Below are 22,101 nucleotides of genomic sequence, written 5' to 3'. Positions count from 1 at the left end.
AACATGTTGTCTAACCCCAATAGAGAAAAAAAAACAACATTGTCCTTCAGGTGACCAGTCAATAATTTGGCTGAACTAACAGCATCATCTTTATCCAGATGGCTTCGGCGTACCAAGCATGTGTGTATATTTTCAATGTCCTTTGGAGTGACAAAGTACTGACGGGTTGTTCAAGTCAGTGTGTCCGCGAGATCTGGACCATTTGTGCGCTTCCAGTAGAATGATATCTGGCTTAACACCCAATGAGATCCATTCTTCAATTTGTTTGATTAAATCAGGACACACTGTTTGAAAGTGTCCTTGTTCAACAGTTGCATTGTGCCCATTGTGCTCTTTGCTGGTTCGTTGTACAATGACTTTGTGACTCAGCCAATCATTTTTAACCTTAAATGATGTGTAAGTCTTGTAACTTCCATCAACGGGATTCCCTGACCGGATACTGTAGAAGAGGTAGTATTCTTTATCCTTATCCTTTTGACTTGCAGAATTTGTGTTTCTAAAGTTTGTCAACGTTTTAAGTTTTTCTTTAATGAATGTCTCATGATTTTCTTCTTTATTCAGGACATGCACATCAACTGTAATATTTGTTTTTTCCTCTTTGTCTTTCTTCCCGCAACACTATTTTCTTAATACAATCCTCCATTGTGCTTTACATTCTGGGGAGAAAAACATTTATTAACATTTATTATTGTTGCCTTAGGAAGAAGCTCTTAGTGAAAAATAATAGGTTAATAATAATAATAATAATATAGATGCAAGCAGCAATGACGGGGGCCAAGCACATCAGCGGCAAAACAAGGAGCTAAGCATAGCACGGAGCATCAGACCAACTGCAGAAATGAGTAATTGACGCCATCTTAAGATTATTGTAGTCCAAATGGCTGAAAAATCATTTAAAACTACTAGTAATACGATTGAATGACTTTTCACTTTTGACCAACAGGTGTCACCGTCATCAAATCGATGTAGTGTGTTCTGTGTGAGGTGACAATGACATATTGACACCAAACATTGTGTGTGCCAAAGCATTGCAGAGATACGGCCTCAAGTGTCACTTTGGCATCTTGTCTCAAATTCGTTGTTGTGGTATGTGAAAACGGTTTTGTCTATCAACACGAAATCCATAACTTTTTGTCTGCATAGTCTGAAGATGATATGATTCGATTTTGGTGAAAATCGGACCAACGGGCTAGGAGGAGATCGAAAATGTAGGTTTTCAACATAAATCAAAATGGCGGACAGGAAGTTCGACTTACTATGACATAATTGGTATGCATGTTGTCAGCATGACCCAACGAATAATTTGAGACCAGGGGGCTGTTCCATAAAAGACGCTAAGAAAAGCGGGGATTAAAGTCCTAAACCTGACTTGAAATAACCTAACAAATCAATCGGGACTAAAGCGGTTCCATAAACGACAATTCAAGTTCACGCAATCTGACTAATGCTATCCAGGTTCAGTGAGTCAGGATAATGTGACGTACACGCTTATTCTGAAGCAGCCCTTAATGTCGATCATGGATCAAATCGATCCACCATAGCAAACAGCGAATATTTGTGCTGTTTACCGCATTTGAAACATTGTGTTTTCCTCAGTGCATAACTGATACGTCACAGGTAAATTTTTTACATCTGTAAATGTCAGAAAGCCATGCAAATATATCCATTTAGCTGTCAGGAGTGGGCGAGGCTTATGCGAGAGAACGAGCGCTGCGGCGCGCATGCGCGCTACACAGACAGAGCAGAATAGAATACTAGCGCAAGAATTCTGAATAAAATATACATTCTGCTAAAATATTTGTTGTTGGACATTAAATGTGACACATAGAATTTTCCTACACATAAGTGTATTTTTATGATAGCAGCAACTGTTAATCACTAGCTCAAATGAGTTAAATGTGTGTTCCTCTTATCAGTTAAAATGTACTCTGATTTCTATTATAAATTTACATTTTTAATTCAGTGATTTTAACTTTTGATTGTGTTTTTATGCTTTAATGCTTTAAAGAGCCGTTTTAGATTGTAATGTTTTAATGTTCTAATAACCATAAAAGGTACAGCTGTCATAAATTCAGAGAGAAAGGCTGCATGGCTAGAAACTTCTGATCAACTGCATGAACAAGTAGCAACTATGTTAAAATGTCATTCGCCTACATTTTGGGCACAATAAATTAAATATAGTTGGTTGTAGCCTATTTTTTATTTATTTGATTATTTAAGGTGTATTTTCTGTATACTTTTATTTTTGGACCGATAATAAATTAAACTGACTGTATGTGAGAGAGTCAGTGGTAATATCGATGCGTTCCTATTGGTCCGTGTTAGAGGAGCTCAGCTTAGCCTGACAGTTAGCCTGCTCCGGACCAGGTTAGTTTGCCAGCATAAGTTGCCGGGGTAACTGAGTTTGAACTTTTTTAAGTTTGATTTATGAAACCGAATCTACCAAAAATAAGCCTGACTAACCGAAATAAGCCTGGTTTATACTCTAATCTTGGTTTATGGAGCAGCCCCCAGTTTCATTACAATAGGCTAATGCAATCAAAAGTTATTAGCATTTTTGTAAATTTCATTATTAATAATTAATGAATGGTTTATTACTCTTGACCAATAGGTGGCGCTGTTACCAAACTGACGTGGCGTGGTCAGTGTGAGGTCACAATGTCACATACAAATTTTGGTGTGTATATGTCAAAGTTTCGCTGAGATGCAGCCTTAGATGCAGCATCTTACCAGCAAATTTGTTGACGCGCTAAAGGAAAACGGTTTCGTATATCGACACAAAATCCATAACTTTTTGTCACCATGGTTGGAAGATGGTCAAATTTGGTGAAAATCGGACTAACGGTCTAGGAGGAGTTCGAAAAAGTAGGCTTTCAATGTGAATAAAAATGGCGGACAGGAAGTTCATCCAATTATAGAAAAATTGGTATCAATGTTCTCGGCATGAACCAAGGAATCTATCAACATGAGTTTTATTACAATAGGCTAATGTAAGCATAAGTTCTGTCAGGTCCATTAAGTCAAGAACAAACAGACAATAAAAATAAATTTAAGAATTTTTATTGAATAGATTGCAAACAGGTTGATGTTCCTGAATTGAAATTTGGCGGTATGGCTCTGTTCAGGGAGTCCTCTGACCTGTAATGAGCACCATGAAATAGCAGAGAGTCAGAGGACAGCAGCAGCATTAGGGAACGTTCACACAGTTTAAGGCTGTGAGAGCTAAAATATCCCCCCTGTGAACAGAGCAGGCAACATGACATAAAGCAAAATGCCACGTTATGCATAAGGAGGAGCTGGGGAGGTGGCGGGCAGCAGTAGCGAGCAGCAAGCATGTATGAGCAAACTGAATGTGCTTTAAGTAGGGCGCCTTGTTTGAGCTTGGCCATTGAGCAGCGAGGGGAGTTACCCAGCTAATGCAGCTCAGCTGGAGCAGATCAGCTGACGGGACAGTGTTGAAGCAATAGCATTAGCAGCGTCTTGACTACCTGGCCTGCCAGAACTGACGCTGACGCTCGATTTCTGTCATGTCCATTAAGTCAAGAACACACAGACAATAAAAATAAATTTAAGAATTTTTATTGAATAGATTGCAAACAGGTTGATGTTCCTGAATTGAAATTTGGCGGTATGGCTCTGTTCAGGGAGTCCTCTGACCTTTCATGAGCACCATGAAATAGCAGAGAGTCAGAGGACAGCAGCAGCATTAGGGAACGTTCACACAGTTTAGGGCTGTGAGAGCTAAAATATCCCCCCAAAACAAACCACACCTGGCAATCCTCTGAGATACAGAGGATGATTTATTTTAACAATTTATATGCTTAGTAATCTTATGAATATATACGGATAATTTGCAATGTGTTATAATCATTACGTTATTTGACTAGATGAGCTATTCCCCCCCCAAAACAGAAATTGAGTGTCTCGAACGGTGTCGTCTGAGCCGCCCTAATTTAGCGATTTATATTAGGCTATAGTAAAAATTATTAATTAATTACTGAAATGACTATTCAAGACCGCAATAGCTAAAAACATGCTGTTACCTAGAATTATCTGTCTTGAACGGTTTTGACGGTCTACAGTGTGCGCTATGACTAAGCCACCTTCTGAGAACGAGCTGAAGGAATTAAACAGCTGGTAGCGCATCCAGGGGAGTTATACTGAGCAGAGCGCGAGCAAAGTAATGATCAAATGCGTTTATTAGTGAAACAAATCAGAGACTTGAGCTCATGGCTTTCTGGGCGTCAAGAATAGCCCGAACGTCGGGACGGAGGTATCGTTCGTAAGCAGCAGAAGACCACCGCCCCATAGCTTTAAGGGTTAAAACCGGAGCAGATGCTGCCGCTGTTGTTGCTGCGCCGATGCGCAGAGAATGAGCAGTATAGCGGTCCGGGGGCAGTCCACAGAAATGGCAAAGGAGGCGTAGGTGACAAGAAAACCAGGTTCTGGACATGGTTTTCCCTGCCTGCGTGACGAACAGCGGCTCCTGCGGATCAGCACTGGGGCGGTACCTCAAATAGGACAACATGGAAATCACAGGACAAAACGCAGTGTTAGACTCAGAGATGTACACGATTACGCCTTTAGAATTTTTATCAGTTTTGGAATGTTTTAAAAATAATGTGAAATGGTGATCATGAATTGAGACATCAGAAATTGTTAGATTGAGATTTGGGTCAAATGAACAAGTGCGTGAAGAAATTTCACCACCCCTTAGAAAACCAAAAAAGGCTGTGAGAATGACTGTTTCTAATAACTGATCGGTGTACTGCCCAAAACACCCATCCCGTAATTTTGATATGATTTGTTTAACCAAAGGTAGAGTAAAAGGAAGACGTTTATCATTGCCTTGAGGAGATTGTCTTTTGATCCCGTTCAGCAAAAGGCGAATGGAAGGATTTCCCAAAATACTGGAAGCAGATGGATCCAGGCAGCGCATATGGAATTGAATGCCAGCGACCGTACTTTTGATTGAAGAAGGCTGCAGTTTTCGATCCTCGAAGCAGTGGACTATAAACGCACTAATATATGATATATTGACAGGCAGAGCAGCTACAGATAAAGAAGCACAAAAACTGATGAAATAAGACCATGCAGAGTCATACGATTTTAATGTAGAACTAGCCAAACCCCCTCGCATGTACTGCGCAGCAGAATGCATATAGGATCGAAGAGGGTTATTTAATCTAGAATGGTTTGGCTGAAAGGCGGGCATTCCAGGCTTGATTGTGCTGCAGCTGGACACAGGAGATGAAATTTCTGAAAATTGAAGCGAGACAAAGAATCGGCCACTTGGTTATTCAAACCGGGAATATGTTCTGCACGAAAATGATAGTTCCCCATAACTGACAGTCATGTAAGACGTCTCATGAACCTGTTGATAAACGGAACGGATGAACGCCTCTTATTAATTATATTAACCGCCGTTTCGTTGTCGCAGAAAAACATGATTTGTTTCCTAGCCCAGTGTTTACCCCACAGAATGCATGCAACTACGATCGGATACAATTCTAATAGGGCTGTCGAGGAATCACCGGCAGGTAAGGAACGCAATTCTTCCGGCCAGGCGGACGCAAACCATTCGTTTTTGAAAATTCCCCCGAACCCTATGGAAGATGCAGCATCAGTATACAGATTAAGAGCTAAAGATGATTCCATGAAATCATTAAGAAAAAAGGAAATACCATTCCATTTATCTAGAAGCAGAGACCAAAATTTTAGCTCAGATCTACATCCTGCGTCTAAAGTAACTATATCACTGAGAGCTTTTGCAGATTTAGAAAGGTCAAGAAGCCTGGAAATAAAAGATCTGCCTTGAGGAATTACTCTCATCGCGAAATTAAGGTGCCCCAAAAGAGAGAGCAAGTCCCTTTTTGAAAAAGATTTAGAATTTTTTGTGACTTTCATAACTTGTCTTATTCGAGCTAATTTCTCGAGGGGGAGTGAAGCTTGCATGCGATTTGAATCGAGAGAAATGCCTAAGAATTCGATGACTTTGACTGGACCCACGGTCTTTTCCTCCGAGAGAGGAACGCCTAATTCAGAAAAAGTGCGTTTAACCCTCTGAGCCCGACAAACGCGAATACGCGTTTTGGGGCAGATTTTCCTGACAAGGCAGAAATGAGCTTGAATTACTCTGCCATTTTTGATCGTTCAGATAAGAGCAATACACCATTCGAATCTGTAAGGGGTCTTCTTTTATTTGTATACACTCATAATAACAACTAAACGTTGTGCTTTTGAAGAATAAAGAAAACAAACAGGGTGCACTCTCTGTCTTCTCCGTCTCCGCGATCTGTTTTCAGAAATGCGTCACTAAAATGAAGTGTAACTCAGCAAATACTCAACACAGAAACATGAGAGTTATCTCTATAGAAAGCCTGAAGTGTCCACTTTCAAATGAAGTAAGTCTTATCGAAAACAAATATTCTGTGATGAAGTAATACGTATGAAACCAACACTATGTTCAGTCTGTCCCGTCTAACTCATTATTTTTAATGAGATCCCGCCCCCTCGCGTTCACATGCAAATAACCACGTGACCCGCGCGCGCGGAGCATAAACAAAGCGTCAGTGACGAGTTCATCGCTGCTACTGTTACTTTCTGGAAGAAGACGCGCTGAGTAAAGGCTGGATTTCCTCAAGAGTTTGATGAATAAGTAAGTAATGTTTATGTTTTGCATTAGTTAACGTGTTATTGTGACATAAACTTGAACACATTACTAGATGGGTTGTTCCCAAATTACAACACGATAAATGCTACGCATCTAAGAATGTTTAGACCATGTTTATTATTAGTAATATCTGTTCAAAAATATATTTTAATAGCGTGCTAAACGATAACAATTAGTTCTCAGATATAAAATATATTTTTTATAGTGCAAAGTTCATCCTTTTATAGTATAAAGCATGAGTGAGTCTACTGCAGAATCATATCCTCTATACTATAAAATAATACATGATGTTCAGGATGGCTATATAACTACAAAATCATAGTTGGGTTTTCCCCAAACTATAATTGTCACGGGGCTGACGAGACGTGAGACGTGCGGATCCATTTGCAAAGCTTTATTATGAAACATGGTCAAGACAGGCAGGGTCGAATAACCAGCAAACAGGTATGTTGAGGGCAAGACAGAAGAGTGGTCAGTAAACAGGCGTGGTCGACGATCGGCGTACAATATCCAAACAGGGCAAGGCAGAGAGAATAATCCAAGAACTCGGGCAGGAATCAAAACACAGGAAAACGGACTAGAAAACAGGAAAACGCTTGGTATGCAGACTAGGCTAACAATACTCGGCGGTGAGCAAGAGCAAGTCCCAGGCTTAAATAGAGTGATGGTGATTGTGAAATGGTGATCAGGTGTGGGCGAAATAGTGAACAGCTGTGCAAGTTGTCAGTGCAATGGATTGTGGGAAATTGAGTCCAGTGTGCTGTGTAGTGTAAAAGTCCATGTGGTGAGCGGGTGACCTCTGGTGGCGAGTAAACTGAAGTGCATGGCCAGGATTCGTAACATAGCGGCTTCTAGATGCTCCGATACAATCAAGGAGGGCGGTGGAGCGGAGGCGGAACAGGGGGAGGGATGGAGGGCCAGATCCCTGCGGAAGTGCAGAGGCCGGGGATCGAGGCAGAGCCGGCAGGGCAGGAAACCAGGGTGGAGCCAGATGGCACAGGAGCCCACCAGGGCGGAGCAGGCGGAACAGGAGCCCACCAGGGCGGAGCAGGCGGAACAAGCGAGACCAGAGCCCACCAGGGCGGAACAGGCGAGACCGGAGCCCACCAGAGCGGAGCAGGCGAGACCGGAGCCCACCAGGGCGGAGCAGTGGACCACCATGGCGGAGCAGATGACCACCAGACCCGAGCAGAGGACCACCACAGGGAGGCAGACAGGGCAGGAACCCATGACAGAGACTGGGATCTGGGGAGAACAAGGACAGAAAACACAGAGAGAGCAGAGACAGACAACACGGAGAGAGCCTTCATGGTCTCAGGAGCCGTGGCAGGGCAGGACGGGACCAGAGCGCACATGGGTGGAGCAGGAGACCCCCAGAGCCAGACAGCTGACCACCACCGCAGAGCAGACAGAGCCAGAGCCCACCAGTGTGGAGTAGACAGGGCAGAGGATCTCCACGGTAGAGCGGACTGGTCAGGAAGCCATGGCAGGATCAGGGATCTGGGGAGAACAGAGACAGACACCACAGGGAGAGTCCCCATGGTCACAGGAGCCGTGACCGGGCAGGTCGAAGGTTCATGGATGGTCTCTATGGCTGTGGCAGGACAGGACGAAGCTTCACAGACGGCCTCCATGGCCGTGACAGGGCAGGGCGTGAGTTCACAGACGGCCTCCTTGGCCGTGACAGGGCAGGGCGTGAGTTCACAGACGGCCTCCTTGGCCGTGACAGGGCAGGGCGTGAGTTCACAGGCGGCCTCTTTGGGGCGCTCCGGAGGAGCGGGCGCTTGAGGGCGCTCCGGGGGAGCGGACGCTTGAGGGCGCTCCGGAGGAGCGGACACTTGAGGGCGCTCCGGAGGAGCGGACACTTGAGGCTCGGGAACAGCACTCCTGGCCGTGACTTGAGAACTGGATTCTCGGGATTCGGGATCGGCACTCCTGGCCGTGACATGAGAACTGGATTCTCGGGATTCAGGAGTAGGTGCCACCACTTCGGGAGGTTCTGCAGCAGAAGCCGCCACCTCTGGAGCAGACTCGTGAACAGGAGAGGCCTCATGAGCACAGTGTGCAGCCCACACACTCAAAATGGCGACCGCCATAACGGGAAGCACTGAGGTCAGGGGAACGGTCTCTGTAACAGCCAGGGTTGAGGCCCTGGGAATGCCAGCTACTCGCACCGACATCAGTGGTGGGTCCATCATACTGGATATCAGAACTCGAAGGACTGACCTTGAATCTGTGGTAACAGCCTCTGGCAGTTCGGTGGAGACGTGCTGTGACTCTGGCTGGAGCACTGAGACGTGCTGTGACTCTGGCTGGAGCACTGAGACGTGAGCAGACTCTGGCTGGAGCACTGAGACGTGAGCAGACTCTGGCTTGGCAGGCATGACGTGAGCAGACTCTGGCTTGGCAGGCATGACGTGAGCAGACTCTGGCTTGGCAGGCATGACGTGAGCAGACTCTGGCTTGGCAGGCATGACGTGAGCAGACTCTGGCTTGGCATAGGCTGGGACTCGACTTGGCTCTTTGACATAGGCTGGGACTCGACTTGGCTCTTTGACATAGGCTGGGACTCGACTTGGCTCTTTGACATAGGCTGGGACTCGACTTGGCTCTTTGACATAGGCTGGGACTCGACTTGGCTCTTTGACATAGGCTGGGACTCGACTTGGCTCTTTGACATAGGCTGGGACTCGACTTGGCTCTCTACAAGCAGCAGTGACGCTATGAGGTGGTGTTATGGTTGCCATTTTGTGAGCGTGCTCTAGCGCAGCTGTAATCAAACAATTGGGTGCGGTGTCTTTTTCCTCCGCGACCCCCACAATGAATGTTGAACCAACAGTACACAGAACATACTCCAGAAAATGACTCAGTGATAAATGAGGAGCCTTATTAATTATTTTAGCTTTCAATGGCTGATTAAGTCCATCGCAAAAAAAATCTATTAGCATACAATCCGGTAAATCTGAGCCATTAGCCAAAGCCAAATATTCAGCGATGTAACGCTCTAGTGATCGTGTACCCTGCTTAATGGCCAATAATAGGATAGCTGCATCCATACCTGACCGATGTTCGTCGGAAAAGCTGCTGGGTCCTTGTTGGGCCGAGTATTCTGTCACGGGGCTGACGAGACGTGAGACGTGCGGATCCATTTGCAAAGCTTTATTATGAAACATGGTCAAGACAGGCAGGGTCGAATAACCAGCAAACAGGTATGTTGAGGGCAAGACAGAAGAGTGGTCAGTAAACAGGCGTGGTCGACGATCGGCGTACAATATCCAAACAGGGCAAGGCAGAGAGAATAATCCAAGAACTCGGGCAGGAATCAAAACACAGGAAAACTGACTAGAAAACACTTGGTATGCAGACTAGGCTAACAATACTCGGCGGTGAGCAAGAGCAAGTCCCAGGCTTAAATAGAGTGATGGTGATTGTGAAATGGTGATCAGGTGTGGGCGAAATAGTGAACAGCTGTGCAAGTCGTCAGTGCAATGGATTGTGGGAAATTGAGTCCAGTGTGCTGTGTAGTGTAAAAGTCCATGTGGTGAGCGGGTGACCTCTGGTGGCGAGTAAACTGAAGTGCATGGCCAGGATTCGTAACAATAATTCCTGACTAAAATGTTTGAAATCCAGTAAAACATTTTGAATATGATGGGCAATTCATTGTATTTAAATTTCTTACGGCGCAAGTATGTTTTCATGCTCTTTATAAAACAATAAAAGTAATATAGAGTACACATGATGAATGCTATGAGTCTAAGTATGTTTAGAACATGTTTATGATTAATAGCCTACTCTGTTCAAAAATAGAGTATAATTGCATGCTAAACAATAATTAGTTTCTCAAAAATAAAATGTCTCTTTTTTTTTTACGATAATACAAAGCATGAATGAGTCTATGACTACAAAACCTATATAAATATATATATATAGATGCTCCTGATATAAACATGCTCACAAATGTTTTTTCTCTTTTTTTGGTTATTTGTATTTTATTGAATCAGAGATCTGCACCACAGATGAATCCTGCTGACTTTCAGTCTCTTCCAACTGTTTTCCTCGCTGCAGCAACATCAGAAGTTCATGATTTATCTGTTTCACTTGTTGAACAGAATCTGTTGCAGGAACGAGTCAAAGTCTCTTCACATCTCTGTGGTTAGATCAGTGCACAATAATGTGTCTTTGACCTTTATTATGTATGTTTTGATTATACTGTGTTGTAAATAAAATACAAATCATTTAAAAAACCCATTTTTTCAGTCTCCTCACACTCTGTCTTACCTGCCTCAGTCACAGTCACACTGATGGGCCATTAGCAGCTTTAGGGGAGGGCCCTTTGTCTCTCAGGTGAGAATCACTTAATATTCAAGCCCATTACCACTCCCTCGCATATTGGCTTTAGATCACAAAACATGTCTTTAAACATTTAAATCAATGTATTGTTTTCTGTGAATGAGTAAGCTGAATAATTTTCACATAATTGTGAAGTAAATATTCTAGCCTACAAGATCTGGTTCTCAAAAGTCTTGTGATCAGTTGTTCTGTATGTGTTTTATGGTCTTATTTCAGTGACTTCAAAATTTTAGTTTTTCACTAACCACGCATAAACGTTGTTTTCTCAAAAACACAATCATGTACACAAATGCTGCTAACATAACATTGTAGCCCAGTTTGTGCTGTTTACAGTGTTATTAGACTTTAGCCATTTATATTTTTATAAGCAACTGAAAAAAGCACAAATGTCAGGGCATGTCGAAAGTTCTCCAGGCCCCCAAAACACCCTCAGGGCCCAGAGGGTTAAGAGTCGAGATAGAGAAGTCTGATTTTTCGGAAGGAAAATCTACCAGGAGAAAATCATCTAAAAGATGAAGGACGAAGGATAATTTCTCGTTATTAAGAAGAATCCAGCACAAAGCCTCAGACAAGGTATCGAATATTTTTGGACTGCTACGACAGCCAAAAGTGAGTCTAACCGCAAAATACAATTTTTTCCTCCACTGAACGCCGAACAAATGCCACTGTGAGGGATGCAATGGCATAACTTTAAAAGCATCGGAAATGTCTGCCTTTGCAAGCCAAGCTCCGCGTCCTGCCTTTTTTATGAAATTGATGGCATCATCGACAGTGTTGTAAAACAGAGAAAATGGGGCTAAAGGAATAAGGCTATTGATGCTGTCAGCCAAACCATTGTGGGGAGCAGAAAGGTCGATAATTAAACGTTTTTTACCCGAATATTTTCGAGTGGCTACACCTATAGGACTTACCCTAAAAATCGGGAAAGGAGAATTATCAAATGGGCCTATCATGAATCCTTTCTTAACCTCTTTCTCGAGTAAGGTATCCACAGTTTATGGCTCCTGAGACGCGGACAATAGGTTATGGCAATGAAAAGACACGGCAGGAAAATGCAGCCGGCCAGCAAAAAACCCCTGAACAAGACCAGTCAGTAAATAATCCACGAAACAGCGGTCAGGATGCTTTCTCAACGCCTGTCCCAGCTTGGGGACGTTAATGGGAGTTGATGGTTTTATTTCTTTCGCTCCATTTTTATGAAGCGGGTTCTCCTCGGGCACACAGACTTTGGGTGGACGTTCCCACAGTAGCTACAAACATGAAAATATTTGCAATTATGCATCCTACAAATATTCTCATTGAAATTAAAGCAAATAGGAGTGCCAAAGTTATTCACCTGGGGGCCAGATTTATGGCTCGGGCCGGGATGTGACATGGAAGAAATAGGCTTAGATTTAGAGCATAAATTAGTAGAATGCGAGAGAGAGCCGCAAACGGAGCAGGACAGGATTTGGTGACCTGTGAAGTGTCTACTTATGAGCGCGAGATCGACCACGGACCAGTCTAGTCTCTGATTAAAGCGTTGAATGAACATAGCTGCCTTTGCAGAAAAAGACTTGTGATACTCGTAGAACAGAACCCCACCGTAAGAGAGAGCTAGATCAGAAATTATGGCCAGATAGGTATCTAGTTCGGCTCTGCGCGCTGGTTGGACCTCACAAATTACATCCCTATAAACTCCAAATGCGGTACAGAACTCGGGAAAAGTTAGAATTTTTGAAAGTCTAGGGTCCCCATCTTTTAGCTCGACCTGTACGTCACCACAGTCTACTATACGCCGTTCACATAGCTCGGAGCCCAGCAAGAGTTTAACGAGGTTAATGTCATTACCTGCCAATATCTGACCCCTCAGCTGATGGGAGATGGCAGCAGCTGGTGGGAAAAAAGGCGAGCCAGTGGAAAGAGGTACGGCTGTTGCTAGGGTCCTTTTAGGTACAAATTCCGTGGTGACGTCATCAACTTGAGGCTGGCGCGGATCGGAGACAGCAGCGGTGGTTGAAGCCGGGGTGGATGTCGATTGAGCAGAGACGGGGGTCGAGGAAGGTCTAGAAGGGGAGCCGTCTTCCAGTGTTGATATCCTAGCGGACATGTCGAGGAGAGAAGATTGAATATCAGAAAGTGCCATAAGCACTGGATCATCTGCTGAAAAAGCACTTGGACCCGGACGAACAGAGCAGCTGGCCCGTTTTTGCGCTGGGGCTTTGCTGGCCGTCTCTGGATTTTTGCGCTTCGAGGTGTGCTTTTTTCCGGAGGACTGGGGAGGAGGCACCTGCGGAGATTCAACTGGGATAATTAGAGAATCGCAGAGGAGGACAAGTAGGTCCTCGTGAGAGGCGCCACGCGGAGGCTGAATGTCATTTGTAAATAGGGTTTCCAGTATTTTTGCCACGGGCCAATCGCCGATGCATGGTTGGGACGAGGATTTATTCGCCAACCGCCGAGAACTCCTACGAACGGTAGCGTTAACTTCCGGGCAGGCATCCTGCCCCTGGTCCGGTTGGAGTGGTGATGGCCGGTTTCCTCAGAAGAGTCTTGCCATTCTTCCTCGACAGCGGCGGAAGTCATAGACAATAGGGTGAGTAGAATCAGTACTTTTACGGTTAACAACATGAGTGATTTTACCAACGTACAGATCAGCAGTAGCGAGCAGCAAGCATGTATGAGCAAACTGAATGTGCTTTAAATAGGGCGCCTTGTTTGAGCTTGGCCATTGAGCAGCGAGGGGAGTTACCCAGCTAATGCAGCTCAGCTGGAGCAGATCAGCTGACGGGACAGTGTTGAAGCAATAGCATTAGCAGCGTCTTGACTACCTGGCCTGCCAGAATTGACGCTGACGCTCGATTTATTAGCATTTTTATAAATTTCATTATAACCTTTTACCAGAAGGTGGCGCTGTCTCCAAACTTTTTGAGAACCATAAGGGCATGGTGCCGAAGATGCATACAGTTTCGTAACGATTCGTTAATGCGTTTGTAAAATATAGCATTTTACTACAAAATTCAACATGGCCGACGTCCAAAATGGCTGACATGGGAAAATTGGATATGGCTGGACTCGGCATGATGCACCGAATCTAAATAAACTATTTTTTATGATTTTTGGCCAAATCATTCACAAGTTATAAGCAAAAATATGCATTTTTCATATTATGATTATGATACAACTTTATGATGTTCCCAGGCCAACATTAAACTGAAAATGTTCTACAGGTCCTTCTCAAAAAATTAGCATATTGTGATAAAGTTCATTATTTTCTGTAATGTACTGATAAACATTAGACTTTCATATATTTTAGATTCATTACAACACAACTGAAGTAGTTCAAGCCTTTTATTGTTTTAATATTGATGATTTTGGCATACAGCTCATGAAAAAAATTCAAAAAAAAAATCTCAAAAAATTTGCATATTTCATCCGACCAATAAAAGAAAAGTGTTTTTAATACAAAAAAAGTCAACCTTCAAATAATTATGTTCAGTTATGCACTCAATACTTGGTCGGGAATCCTTTTGCAGAAATGACTGCTTCAATGCGGCGTGGCATGGAGGCAATCAGCCTGTGGCACTGCTGAGGTGTTATGGAGGCCCAGGATGCTTCGATAGCGGCCTTAAGCTCATCCAGAGTGTTGGGTCTTGCGTCTCTCAACTTTCTCTTCACAATATCCCACAGATTCTCTATTGGGTTCAGGTCAGGAGAGTTGGCAGGCCAATTGAGCACAGTAATACCATGGTCAGTAAACCATTTACCAGTGGTTTTGGCACTGTGAGCAGGTGCCAGGTCGTGCTGAAAAATGAAATCTTCATCTCCATAAAGCTTTTCAGCAGATGGAAGCATGAAGTGCTCCAAAATCTCCTGATAGCTAGCTGCATTGACCCTGCCCTTGATAAAACACAGTGGACCAACACCAGCATCACTGACTGTGGGTACTTGACACTGGACTTCAGGCATTTTGGCATTTCCCTCTCCCCAGTCTTTCTCCAGACTCTGGCACCTTGATTTCCGAATGACATGCAAAATTTGCTTTCATCCGAAAAAAGTGCTTTGGACCACTGAGCAACAGTCCAGTGCTGCTTCTCTGTAGCCCAGGTCAGGCGCTTCTGCCGCTGTTTCTGGTTCAAAAGTGGCTTGACCTGGGGAATGCGGCACCTGTAGCCCATTTCCTGCACACGCCTGTACACGGTGGCTCTGGATGTTTCTACTCCAGACTCAGTCCACTGCTTCCGCAGGTCCCCCAAGGTCTGGAATCGGTCCTTCTCCACAATCTTCCTCAGGGTCCGGTCACCTCTTCTCGTTGTGCTGCGTTTTCTGCCACACTTTTTCCTTCCCACAGACTTCCCACTGAGGTGCCTTGATACAGCACTCTGGGAACAGCCTATTCGTTCAGAAATTTCTTTCTGTGTCTTACCCTCTTGCTTGAGGGTGTCAATGATGGCCTTCTGGACAGCAGTCAGGTCGGCAGACTTACCCATGATTGCGGTTTTGAGTAATGAACCAGGCTGGGAGTTTTTAAAAGCCTCAGGAATCTTTTGCAGGTGTTTAGAGTTAATTAGTTGATTCAGATGATTAGGTTAATAGCTCGTTTAGAGAACCTTTTCATGATATGCTAATTTTTTGAGATAGGAATTTTGGGTTTTCATGAGCTGTATGCCAAAATCATCAATATTAAAACAATAAAAGGCTTGAACTACTTCAGTTGTGTTGTAATGAATCTAAAATATATGAAAGTCTAATGTTTATCAGTACATTACAGAAAATAATGAACTTTATCACAATATGCTAATTTTTTGAGAAGGACCTGTACATAAATTAATCTCCTGCCCACTTTCCTCTTTCATTTTGTGGCTTATGGTTCAAAAGTTATTAGCATTTCAAAATCGAATTTTTGGACAAGTGGTGGCGCTAGAGAGTTTGAGTTAGAGACTCCAAATTTGCTGTGGTTACTATTGACACTATCATCTGTCAGTGTGCCAAATTTCACAACTTTCCCGCAATCGGTTCTATGGGCTGCCATTGACTTTTGGGAGAAGCAACGGAAGAAACGGAAGAAGAATAAGAACGCTAACGATTTCAATAGGGGCCAAGCACCGAAGGTGCGTATAGGTTTCAATAGGTACCATCACACATTTCGGTGCTTGGCCCCTAAATATAGCTGCAAGCAGCAATGACGGGGCCAAGCACATCAGTGGCAAAACGAGGAGCTAAGCATTGCACGGATCATCAGAAAAACTGCAGAAATGAGTAATTGAAGCAATTTTAAGAATATACTTCTATAACTTATATAACTATATATTGCCTCCATGGTCTGTAGATGATCTGAGCCAATTTTGGTGAGAATCGGCCAAATCGTCTAGGACGAGTTCGACAAAGTAGGTTTTACGAACAATTGAAGATAGCGAAAAAACTAAGCCTTACAATTTTTGGATTTTTTGAATTTTGGACTTGGCTTGAGCCAAGGATTCAGAGGAAAAAAACAATTTTCACTTTGTGGCTTACGGTTCAAAAGTTATTAGCATTTCAAAATCAAATTTTTGGACAAGTGGTGGCGCTAGAGAGTTTGAGTTAGAGACTCCAAATTTGCTGTCGTTACTATTGACACTATCACCTATCAGTGTGCCAAATTTTACAACTTTCCCGCTATCGGTTCTATGGGCTACCATTGACTTTCGGCAGAAGAAACGGAAGAAGAATAAGAACACTAACGATTACAATAGGTGCCTATGCACCTTCGGTGCTTGGCCCCTAATAAAATAAAGTGATTCATTTCTGTTTGTCTCATATGAGATGAACTGTAGGGAATGAAGTCCCTGGGTCAACTCAAAATATTTAATTAATAATAATAATAATAATAATAATATAATAAAGCAATTTAATTACTGTTTGTCTTGTATTAGATTAACTACACGGACTGAAGTCCCTGGGTAAACATAATATATTTCATTATTATTAACATTATTAAAATAAAGCTATTGATTATCATTTGTCTTATATTAGATGAACTGTAGGGAAATAAGTCCCTGGGTCAACATAAGATATTATTATTATTAATAATAATAACAACATTATTCAAATAAAGCAATTGATTATTGTCTGTCTTATATTAGATGAACTATAAGGAATGAAGTCCCTGGGTCAACTCAAGATATTTCGTAATTATTATTATTTAAATACAGTTATTGATTAATGTTCCCCACGGGGGGAAGTCGTGGCCTAATGGTTAGAGAGTCGGACTCGTAATCGAAAGGTTGCGAGTTCGAGCCCCTGGCCGGCAGGGATTGTAGGTGGGGGGAGTGAATGTCCAGCGCTCTCTCCACCCTCAATACCACGACTGAGGTGCCCTTGAGCAAGGCACCGAACCCCCAACTGCTCCCCGGGCGCTGCAGCATGGCTGCCCACTGCTCCGGGTGTATGTTCACGGTGTGTGTGTGTGTGTGCATTTGTTCACTACTCACTGCTGTGTGTGTGCACTTGGATGGGTTAAACGCAGAGCACCAATTTCGAGTATGGGTCACCATACTTGACAATACGTCACGACTTTACTTTACTTTGACGACTTTATGTTTGACTTATATTAGATGATTTATAAGTAGGCTATGTCTCCGCGGTTGGAAAACAAAGATTATTTGTTTATTATTTACCGCATTATTGGTCCCAATCGATTTGCGAAAGTGTTTTGCTTCTCATTTGCAAAAATATTCATAGGCTATAAGCGTCTGCTAAACGAATACATGAAAAAAGTGTTATAAATCATGAGATGAAATGATCCGACGATGGGATCACGGGGGAAGGTCTACACTGGGTCCGGCGGCAAAACGATCGCAGGCGCCTTCCTGTCCCATAGGAAAGGGGTTCGGCGATTTACGCCATTTATGACCAATTTAGCTAATGCTTAGTTATGAATCCAGTGAAATTAATACATTATGCTGAGCAGGGACGGACACATCTGAAATGCACATTTTAAATAAAATGCACTTACCTCTGTGAGATGGAGGAAGGGAGAAACTCAAAAAGTGGCGCTCAATCTAGATGATGTCACGTGATTAATCTGATTGGTTGATCAATTTTACTCTAAGCACCTCCCAGGAACGCGTCTAACTCAGCAGAATCAGGACGTGTGTCAGTGTGTACTCCCTCCAGAACCAATAGGGTGATGTTTTCCTCATGCAGTTGCCCAAACCTAATATGAACCCGACAGCACTATATCGAACGGTGGTTCGTCCAATGGGTTTCCCGGTTATCGAATGGATCTGGCAGATCGTTTGTTTGGCAACGGTCGGGAGATTGAGTTGGCGGCAGAGGCTCCCGGAGATGATGTTACTGGCAGAACCGGAATCTTGAAGGGCTTGCACTGGAATGGAGATATTAGAGGCAGTAAACAAGACTTCAGCCATGAGTGGCTTCAAATTCTGAGAGATGGGTTGAATGGCACTCACCAAGAGTTGCGGTGGGTGAACGGGGCAGGTCAATCTGATATGCCCACCTTTTCCACAGTACAGGCAAAGCCCTTCTTTCAGTTGTCTCTGCCGCTCGTGATCGGTAAGGTGGATACCATCCGTTTGCATGGGTTCTGGGTTGGGTTCTGGAAGGAGGCTAACCTCTGGGTGGCGAATGGGAGGAGTACAACGGGCTAGTGATGGTTGGTCGGTGAAACAGGATTGCATGCGTGTGGGAACGTGGATGGATTGCTGAATGAACTTCTCCAATCCACAGGAATCATCCAAGTTAGCTAGTTGCAACCGCAATCTGGGCTCTAAACCTTGATGGTAGGTGGTGAGTAGGGCTCTCTCGTTCCACCCACTAGCCGCCGCCAGGGTCCTAAAGTGCAGGGTATAATCATGGATGGAATTGGCACCCTGGCGGAGATGATAGAGCTGATCACTAATGGCTGGATCCCCATCTACTCGCCCGAACACTTCATGAAAGTGGGTGGTGAAACTTTGATAAGAATGAGTTACTGGACCTGACTGAGAGAAAATTGTTTCAGCCCACTGTAGTTCCTTACCGGAGAGTAGTGATACTATAAAGGCGATTTTATATTTTTCAGAAGGGTACAGATGCGGTTGCATGTCGATATTCAATGCGCATTGTAGAAGGAACCCGTTGCACTCCTCCACCACACCTTGGGACTGTAGATCATGGGCGGAGAAGAAGCCGTGGTTCCGGTGACTGGGGTGATTGGAGATGCTGGCGCAAGAACTCGTCGGAGGTGATCCACAAGCTCCTAAAATGGATCCGGATTGCTCATCTGAACCTTCGGTGTGGGTCCGGTCTTCTGTTACAGAAGCAGACGGTACACTCGGGACATAAAAAGGTAAGGTTTATTTGACAGATGAGCAATGGCAGGAGAAAGTAGCGGTGAGTATCTGATGCAGAGATGTTGGATGATGAGATGAGAATGTTACTGAACCGTGGTGTTTTCTGGCAGGAGCTCGTGGATGAACGGGAACCACACACCTCGACGCTTCGTCACGAAGCTCCAGGGAGAACAAACAGGGATCCAGGACATGGATGGACACAACACTCGGAGAGAACACAAGAGGTAAGTTCACAGGCAGGTAAGTAACAGGTAGGTTGCTGATATACCATTCAGGAGTCCACTTGACTGTGGTGAGGTGTGTGGTTATATGGAGTGTCTTTGATGAGGTAATGATGATGTGCAGGTGTGCTAATTAGCACTCGGGTGAGGGTGCTCGTTGTGATTGGCTGGGGTGAGAGCCTGGTCGATCTGTGACAGTTAAATCGTTGGACATATTTGATCTGTGAGCTGAACAGTTGCAAATAAGTAGTTTATATAACATTACAACAGATTATATACTATATTATTGCTATTAACATTATATTTAGTCGGACTGCAACGTCTTAATACATGCTCAAAATCAAAAAAGCTACTTCAGCAACGATATTACATGAATTAACAGTTACACATTAACATTGACATATATGATGCAAACATACACAGCCCAAGCACAATTTCAACCATCCAACACATAAAAATGCTGATGCCCCATTGTGACATTAGATAATTCAACATTAACATATTAGTCGGATATAACAAATTGTAAATGAAAAAATAAATAAATAAATAAGTTAGATCATTGGAATAATTTAAGCTTTAGCATTAAATTGTGACGAAAAACAACTCTCTAACACGTGAACTTGACATGAAGTTACCTATTCGGAATTTCCGAAATTAAATCAACAAAACTACACAAATTGCATCAAAATACAACCTGTGCAGTAATATAGCACATTTATTCACATAAAATATTAAAACTGTGTTTTAGTACGTTACTTAAAAGAGCTTACCTGTCGGTTGGAGCTAAAAGAAAATGGCGACCACAAAACTCCTGTCCTTTTCAGATCTTCGCAGGGGGTAGATTGAGGGGCGGAGCTTAACAGAGTAAAGTTAACTCTGCAGAATTTAACTCTGATCACCAACACTAAGGGGTGTCTTTCAGTATTTGTTGTTGAGTTAACTCCTTAAGAGTAAAGATAGGATAACTGCTTGATTAACACTGATGATTTTACTGTGCTATGAACTTAAAATGAGATGTTTAATGAGCACTTCCTCCTCTCAGTTTCGTCTTATTGTCAGTGTTCATTTTGCTTAATATTTGCAAATATCATGCACATGTTACATCACAAATGTAAATCTGTAATTTGTGGCCTGTGTCAACATTTTATGTAGTAAAATTGCAGTTTGTGCCGAATATCAGAACCATTAATGCAAGGGGGGGGGGGTCTCCGGTCTACGTGCCCCCGGTCCGCAATTTCTATCGTGGGAAGCCAACACCCACCCCCTGGTGAACATGAAGAAAAAAAAAACATTTCAATAACAACGCATATGAAAACACAGTAATGATGCATATGCTCATGTCAGGCCAAATCAAGTTAAGCACTTTATTGTCAATTATACATGTAAATCAAGTTTATTTTACTTCCACAAAGTATGAAACAGAATATAAGATAAAGAAAATGAAAATAAAGATTGACACAAACGATAATAAAATGGAAAGCAGTTTTGAATATTCCATTACTGCAATCACTGTTTATACATTTACATTTATGCATTTAGCTGACGCTTTTATCCAAAGCGACTTACAATTGCTATATATGTCAGAGGTCGCACGCCTCTGGAGCAACTAGGGGTTAAGTGTCTTGCTCAGGGACACATTGGTGTCTCACAGTGGATTCGAACCCGGGTCTCTCACACCAAAGGCATGTGTCTTATCCACTGCGCCATCACCACCAAATTATACCACCACCAAATTATAGATTGCCTTATATATGTAACTTTGTATTACTGGAGATCCTATGGTTTCATTTATCTGAATAACAAACATTATAACAACCTGATTAGTATTAGAGAGCAAGTAAAATATTAAAGATTGTTCTAGATATTGTACAAATTTAGTAAATGTTTAGAATATTTTGAGTTGAATTGGATAGTGTAGCTGAAGGCATCTAAATGAAGTAGAAGCCCAGATTATCAATTTCATTTGCAAATCTCACTGCAATCCCATAACACTTTCCAGATCTCACATTAACCTTCACAGGAGCCCCCAAATGTCTACATTTGATGGAGAATGTTCTTCTTTCACCAGTGCTTTTTTCAGCCACAAATTCCAACCCACGGACTTTGTCCAAATTATTATTTGGCCATATTGTTGCAGAGGCAATTTTATCATTGTCAAGTAGAAATTCTTTAAATTTTGATTTACCAAAACGACCTGTGTCACCAACACTGAATATCTGACCATTGTTGAAAATCACCTCCATTCCTTTGAACTTGGCAATCACTGAAGGGCTCTGCAGTGGCACAGAAAATGCAGAAAATGTTATTTCAGAAACAGAAATATATATGTATATACTTAAAATAATAATTATTGTATTATCTTATACATTAAGGATAATAAACAAATGGGGAAAAACATGTTTGAATTTTTATTCACTTTATTTTATTCATGTTATATCAAGAAGACATGAACAGTCGAAGTCACTGGATTTTTTTCATTAACCATTCCATTATTTAGAGGTGTAGCAAATTAGCTCAAAGTGAGATGAACATAATTTATCATAAC

The 22,101-nt window shown here is 42.8% G+C and overlaps 1 protein-coding gene across 1 annotated transcript in view; it reads right to left on the bottom strand.

Moving 5' to 3' along the window:
* Nucleotides 1–20,906: 20,906 nt before the first annotated feature.
* LOC306866001 (cytolytic toxin-alpha-like) overlaps nt 20,907–22,101 on the bottom strand; it is a 114,977-nt gene continuing 113,782 nt past the window's right edge. Inside the window, exon 8 of the mRNA XM_079410933.1 lies at nt 20,907–21,829. Within this exon, the coding sequence (XP_079267059.1) occupies nt 21,485–21,829 (345 nt within the window). The 3' untranslated portion in view covers nt 20,907–21,484. The remainder of the gene's footprint in view (nt 21,830–22,101) is intronic.

Source organism: Barbus barbus (assembly GCF_936440315.1).
Source record: "Barbus barbus genome assembly, chromosome: 47".
Lineage (NCBI taxonomy): Eukaryota > Metazoa > Chordata > Actinopteri > Cypriniformes > Cyprinidae > Barbus > Barbus barbus.
This window is presented reverse-complemented; position numbering and strand designations above follow the sequence as displayed.